This window comes from Pteropus vampyrus, unplaced genomic scaffold, assembly GCF_000151845.1.
Source record: "Pteropus vampyrus isolate Shadow unplaced genomic scaffold, Pvam_2.0 Scaffold67, whole genome shotgun sequence".
NCBI lineage: Eukaryota > Metazoa > Chordata > Mammalia > Chiroptera > Pteropodidae > Pteropus > Pteropus vampyrus.
In genome coordinates this window covers 837,768-845,084 of record NW_011888848.1, presented here as the reverse complement: position 1 = coordinate 845,084, position 7,317 = coordinate 837,768, and the positions used below count along the sequence as shown (strand labels likewise).

Genomic DNA, 7,317 nt, shown 5'->3' with positions numbered 1-7,317 from the left:
TTTAATGGACAGTACATGTTCCTTGAAATACGTATTTCAGTGAGGTAAATGCCTCCTCCCTCGCCATAGTTTTATGTACCTGAGTCATATATGATTAATTGTCAGAATAAAATAAACTTAGCTAAATTTCATTCATAGTTTTTATTTTTATACATATAATTGCTGAGAAACTTTGTTCATGCAAAGTGGATAGAAATGGTATTTGAAGGGATATATTAAAGCAGTATTGCTCTTTTGGGTTTTTAACCTTCTGAGTTACTTGTCAGAAATTTTTATTATTGTTTGTTAGGTTTTGTTTTCCAGATAGTTGGTGACATTATTATTACTTTAATATAGTGGTTTACCATTTTAAAATACCTTTCACTTTTCTCTCTCTCTTGGTCATCATGTGAAATCGGCACATCATATTTCATTTTCCTTTCACAGATGAGGGAATTCCAGTTTAGAGAGGTAGGTGTCTTACCCAAACACATACAGACTCCCAAGGAGAGAGCAAGACCCAATGCAATCTTCTGCCTCCAAACTCAGTGCTCATCTTACTGAATCAGCAATTATTTAAAATATTGTGAATTTCATGATACCATTGCGAATATCTTATCACATCATTTCAGTGTATTTTTATCAAAACTTTTGAGTTGTGATGTAGGTCATTTATTTTATGGATGGTATCTTTCTATATAACCTGATTGGTAAAGGCAGTCATCATTTTCAAACCAGTGAGACAAACTTAATTCTTTGTGAGAAAGTCTGATGTAATTTTTTTAATCCAAAGAAACGTGTTTCTAGAATTCCAAGGGGTATCATTAACTCCATTGAGAAATAAATTGTAGCATATATCTTTTAGGCCAAATTACTAAATACAGTCAAAGATCTAATATGATTAATTTATCCCTTTTTTTTTTATGGTAGGCTATAAAAGCTAGGCAATGAGTCAGTATACTGTTTCACATTACCAAATTTGAAAAAATACCATGTAATATGTACCTAATATGTTATTTATGAAGCGAGGATTATCTTGAAAAGCTCTGCATTCCTGTGGTAAATATATATATATTGTGTGTATCAAACTCTATTATTTGACTTTTTAAAAATGTTTACAAAGGAATAAAATATAAAAATCAGAAATAACTTAATTTCATCAGACATCATGAGAAAAAGGAATGTTCTCATGTATTTAATAAAAAAAGAAAAACATACACTGCTTAGGACTAGGTTCACCTGCTAGAAAATTGTTGTTGTTGTTAAAAGGAGATAGAAAGAATGAAGTATTCTATAGAATATAAGGAGGTGAGAAATGACGATAATCATTATAAATATGTTATGCTAAAATAGATTGTAAAGTACTATATTGAACATCTCATATTGATGCTGCAAGAAATCATGTAGAATTTTTATCTGAGTTTTAGCCAGTGTATCTTAAAAAACAATTGGTGGTCCTAGAAAACAGTCTATTTGTTTTTATAATAATTAGCATTACTAAGAATACTACTCAGGTTGGTAGAAAGATTTTTTTTTTTTCCTAATGACTTGCCCTAGGGCTAAGTATTAAGAATCGCTGAAAGTAATTGTTTTTAACTAAATATACACAAAGACATGTTTTTAAATAATAGCTAATACTTACATAATATTTAGTATATTTCAGGCACCATTCTAAGCTTTGAAATATGTATATTAATCACTTAATCCTCAAAACAACTACTTGAGGTAGTTACTACCCCATTTACAGATGGTGTAAATGAAGAACAGAAAGATTACTAACTTGCCCAAGGACACAAACTAGTAAGTGGTAGAACCTAGAACTGAACCCAGATTCTTCATCTTTATCCACAATGTCCTGCCACTTGTCTAGTCAATACTTCTTAATGTTTTTGTTTTGTTCTCATGGGGCTCTTTGAAAAGCAGTGGGTTCTTTGACAGTAATGACTGGGGACCACATACATGCAGAATTATCAAATTAACTGTTTAAGGAAGAAGGATATTTTCCCTTTAGTGCTTGAGAGATTTTTATTCCTCAGGGCAGTGTTATAGTAAGATTTAGGATAAGTTAAAGGTATGTGTTTCCTTTTAAAGTGAAAGAAAGGCTGTTGTTAACAGGCACTTAAGTTTTAGGAAAGAGTTCTATGGAAATTGATTCTCTTAAAACTATTCTTTTACGAGAACTCTTGGCAAGTTTTCTAGTATGTGTACCTTGTTGGATGAACAGCTTAGGAAAGATAAGTTGCTCAGAAGTCTGAACCCTTGAATTTAAAAGAGCTAACTTCCACAAGGGATTTATTCTCTTAAGACTAATTTTATTTATTTACGCCATTTCTGTACCTAGGGAGCAGTGAAGATGCTTTTTATTAAGCAGCCTGAAGGTTGTGGTCTCCTGGAGTTTTGTCTGAAGACCAAATGGTGGTCGTTTAAACCCAGTGCTTTGTTTTGTTTTGTTTTTCATATTGGGGCCCTGTTAATTATAGAATTCTTCATAATGTCAGTTCTATGAAGTGTTTCTTGCCTCACGGTGTACTAGTGTCATATCTCGTAAACTCTGATTAAGAGAGAATAAGTCAGCATATAGCATTCCCTCCCAGTTTGATGGTGGTGGTCATAGTAGGGGTGGAAGGTACTCCACATACCTTTTTACAGTGGGTTTCAGGCTGAGCTCTGGAAGACATCATATTCTGCCACCTTATAGATGCAACCTGTGTATCTCATACATAGGTTTCTGGCTCTTAGAGTCTGAGTAAAGACCCTCAGGAAGCTCTCAACCATTCACATAACTTGGTCGTCAGCCCCATTCTGGCCCTCACTCCCCATTGGTTGCATTTTGTATGTAATGGACCCAATCTGGAGCGTAGCACTTAAATATGGATTGATTGTTGCTATGGACCACTCACCATTCCTCTGTAGATTAACTAAAATGTCACCTTCTTGTGCCATTAATACTCCTAAGCTTTTAACAAAGTTTACTTGAACAAGCAAAGGAAGGTTAAATTCTGAGCATATTAAGAAGCACATTTGTGGTAGGGCTTTAATCTTGATACTTTAATCTCTAACATGTCTCAAAAAGAATTGCATCTTTTTTTTAAAAAAATTAATTAATTAATTTTTTTATGGTGGCATTGGTTAACGAAATCTATTAAGTTTCAGCTGTACACTTTAACAGTAAGGCATATATATATTTACACTGTGTGTTCACCTCCCATAGTTAGATTTCAGACCTGGTTAGTACTTGGATGGGATTGCATCTTTTCTTAAGAAATAAAATTTTGAGTAAGTTGTGTGACATTGTCTTAATATAGTACATTGACAACTGTAGTGTAATCTAAAATGATATAATACAGTATTACTCTGTCTTATTCATAGATTTGTTCTAGTGCATTAAGTAGTTCTCTGTTTTTTTTATCATCGTATGGCCATCTCATTTGCTTCTGATTAAAGCATCGGATATGTTTCCAATAATAAATCTATTTTTATTCAGTAAACCTAGGGACAGAGGAAAATATCTTACAATACATATGGTGTGCCCTGTACTTTGGCTTCTTTGGTTAGTTAGAGTCAGCAACCTGCATATTCTCTCAGTCATGAAAAAAATGGATTCTCTTATTTTTTTTCCCTGCTTATTGGCCACACTTAGCTCAGCACAGTAAATAGAATTTCTTCCTTTTTATTTCTTACTATATACATACACATGTGTACTTCTTAAAGTGCAATGGTGATTACATTTTGAGAAAGTACTTCATTTTTTAAGGAATTCTTAAATTGAAGAATTTCTTTTCTATAAAATATTTTTACTGTTAACTTATGTTTAGTTGTAAACTTCTTGATATATTTAACCTAAGGTCTAATTTTCATTTTAATTGGGCTTTTTTTAGAGAAACATTTGGTCTTTCAAGTTATCAAGTTTATTTCTTGTATCGTCTGAACTTACTTAAATTGATTTTTATTTTCTCAGATGAATTTGTTGTAGCTGCTACTTTGTCTATATTTAGAAGATATTTCAGCAAAGCCAGCAGATTTTTCTATGACTTTTTTAGTCATAATGGGGGAGATCACTGCTTCTGATGTACAGTTTAACCTTTGTTCCCTTCTAAGCTCAAATTTTACTCTTTAATAGCTTTTTATCTTGCTATAAACATGAATTATGTTTATCCATGCTAATTTAAAAGGTCACCTAAAAAAACAGTGAAGTGTATCAGGGGACTTCCATGTGATTTTGCTGAGGTTGGGCTTCATTGTGTTTCCAATATTGTGAAATGTTCTTGAAAATTCACACTGTGTTTCTGGGTGTTTTCCGCCCCCCCCCGCCCCCCCCCCCCCAAGCAGAACTATAAAGAGTACAAGAGGTTTACTCTTATTTATAAAGTGTTTTCATTTTTAAGATTATTTTGTTTTCCCTTTTGAAATTTCTGTGGCTGTTAATTTTTTAAGTCTTGATTTTACCAGATAAATTATAAAAATATTCAATCAAATATTTTTAAAGGGAAGCATTATACAGTTACCAGCTGCTGTGTCTTTTCTGCAGAATCAGCCTTCTCTTGGTGTATCTCACAGACCAGTCTCATTCACCTACTTCAGTCTCAGTGCAGCCAACAGGCTGATGCTGAGATGACTGGCCATTTCAGAAAATCCACTCTCCTGTAATTGTCACACTTGTAGGGCCGCAGTTAGTAAACCCATTTTTTGAGTACTGTGAGCGGAGAACTATGCTGAATACAGTTCTTTTCTTTAACTGTCATTCTTTTTCCGTTATGGGAACTGAGTTACCATCAAGGTGCCATTAGCAGAAGGAAGATATCGGATATCTATATGTGTGTCATAAGCTGTATAAATTCATTTCAGTAGAAATGATCACTGCTCACCAGGAGTGCGCAGTCCCAAAGGAAGTATACCACGAGGGCCCTAAGGTTAAAGAAGGTAAACGTATATAGATCCCAGTAAGATTTTCAGAGAACATCATTGTTGTTTTCTAAATATTATCAGTGTAATACATGGTACTTTTTTCATACTTAAATCAGTTCATATTAGAGCTGCTTTTACTAAACTGCTTTGCAGAGATTTTCTAATGGTTCCAGTTTTGATAATAAACTTGCTAATATTAATATGCATGCTGGGATGCTCTTTGGAATGTCAGAGTTCTTTCTCACTTTTAATGCAATGTCAAATTTTATTTCTCATCTTTCCTGTTGGTTTGACTCTTGTGTTTGTGCTTTCCACTTTACAGGCATGCAGTATGGTGAATATGTTAATAATCAAGCTAGCTCCGCACCAACTCCCTTGTCATCAACTTCCGATGATGAGGAAGAGGAGGAGGAGGATGAGGAAGCAGGTCTGCCTTAGCTTTACACCAGTTCTTGATCTTTTCCTACTCACTTCTTTTTTTAATGTCCACAGTCCTCGTAGCCTTTTATAAAAAGGTATCTCTGCGGATTTAGCCCAACGAACTTGCTTGGTTTGGGTTGTGGAAGGTTGGGGTCACTTGAAATGAGGTGTTTTGCTTGCTTGTTTTGTCTTTCCTCTTTTGGACATCTTTGCCATTTCATTAAGTAACAGTACATCTTTCATGATAGAGTGCTTTTTTTAGAAATATGTTTCCTTTTTATGTCATGCTAAAGAATGAGTGCTGACTGCAGCTTTTGGCTGATGATTGCTCTAACACCCTTTTAGGAATGATGTTTTATTTTCTGCTTTGCATGCTACTTTAGTCTAATGAAAACGAACCATTTGGGTCTTATAATAGTGATAGAGAAATAGAATGTTTCTTTGAGGTCTTTTTCACACTTATTATATACTTAGAAAGCCCAAAATTTGTAGTTATTTTCCTGCTTCATGAAATAGTAGTCCACATCTTGCTAGTTGAAGAAATTGTACATATGCTTACATGTTGCAGCCTGTTTAATATCTTTTCTGCCTTTAATAGAACAGTGCTGAACATTGAGTAGTTCAGTTCCTCCATTAATTCTTACAGTTTAAGACTGAACCAATAAGTTATGATCTTTTCAAGCTATTATATGTGACCATGATTCTTCTGTTATCTTTATTATTGAGTGGAGAGATTTGCTTTTTTGTAAACAGTATTTAATGAAAAGTTTCTGTTTCCTGTGCATTTAGAAAATTTTCAAATCCTTATGCTTGACTTGAGAGGGGATGAAAAAAGAGGTTCCAGATGAGGATTAATTTTTCTTACTCTAAGTATATAAATACCTATCTGTCTTACTGAATTTTTTGTAATTTTTTTATCTTATACAATTTCAGTCTTACAGAAAAGTTGTAAAAAGAGTACAAGAAACTCATATACATTTTACCTAGATGGACCATTTTTGCCCTACTTGCTTTAAAATTATACATTTTTTTCCTACATCATTTGAAAATAAGAGATACCATGAACCTTTGCCCCTAATACTTCAGTGTGTATTTCCTAATTATAAAGACAGTGCCTTATAATTAACATTAAATAACATAAACAGTACAGTTATTAGCACATCGAACACTGACACAATAATATCTGGTACACAGTCCATAGTCAGATCTTAACATTTGTCTCAATAAGATCTTTAATGGCTGTTTTCATGGCCCAGGATCTAATCCAGGGTCATGCATCCAATTTAGTTATCATTTCTATTTAGACTATAAAGGAATAGTTCCTTAACCTTCCTTTCTCTTTCACTTTGACGTTTTTGAAGAATATAGGTGAGTTATTTTGTATAGTGTCCTGCAGTTTGGGTTTATCTGTTGTGTCCTTGTGGTTAGTTTCAAATTATGCATTTTTGGCAGGGTTGCCACTGTGCCTTCTCTTTGAGGCACATGATGTCAATTTGTTCCCTTATTGATGATGTTCACTTTGATCACTTAAGTCTGCTAGGGTTCTCCAACTTGTCCTACTTTTCACCCTTGAAATTAGTTAAGTAATTTGTGAGGAGACTCTTTGATACTATGTAAATGCCCTGTTTATTAAACTGTCATTCATTTGGTTTAGCATTCATTGATGATTTTCTGATTCCAACATTCCTTCTATATTTACAAGTCAAGGTTTCATTATAAAGTAAAGCATTTCCTTCTCCCTTGTTGATTTCTTTGGGTTCATAATGACTCGTGGGTTCTCATTTTATTTAGTGGGTTATAATCCATTACTATCCCTAGTTATTTAATAGCAATTTGTCCTAAACTTGGCCAATGGCAGCTCCTTTAAACTGTCTTTTAAGAATATTCCCATGAATCTTTAAGCTTTAAGGTTCTTGCTTTAAGTACCTTAAGTCCTCAATAAAATGTTCCTAGCTCATCTTATTACCGACATTGCTACAGCCCTGGAATGAGCCATTTCTCCAAGGAGTCCTG

The 7,317-nt window shown here is 33.7% G+C and overlaps 1 protein-coding gene across 4 annotated transcripts in view; it reads left to right on the top strand.

Moving 5' to 3' along the window:
• SEC24B (SEC24 homolog B, COPII coat complex component) overlaps window positions 1-7,317 on the top strand; it is a 56,802-nt gene that overhangs the window by 10,513 nt on the left and 38,972 nt on the right. For 2 of the 4 annotated variants that reach the window (XM_011361529.2, XM_023531357.1), the window contains exon 4: window positions 5,207-5,311. The exons of the other annotated variants lie outside the window; for them this stretch is intronic. In XM_011361529.2, coding sequence (XP_011359831.2) covers window positions 5,207-5,311 — 105 coding nt within the window. The remainder of the gene's footprint in view (window positions 1-5,206; window positions 5,312-7,317) is intronic. 4 annotated transcript variants of the gene reach the window in all.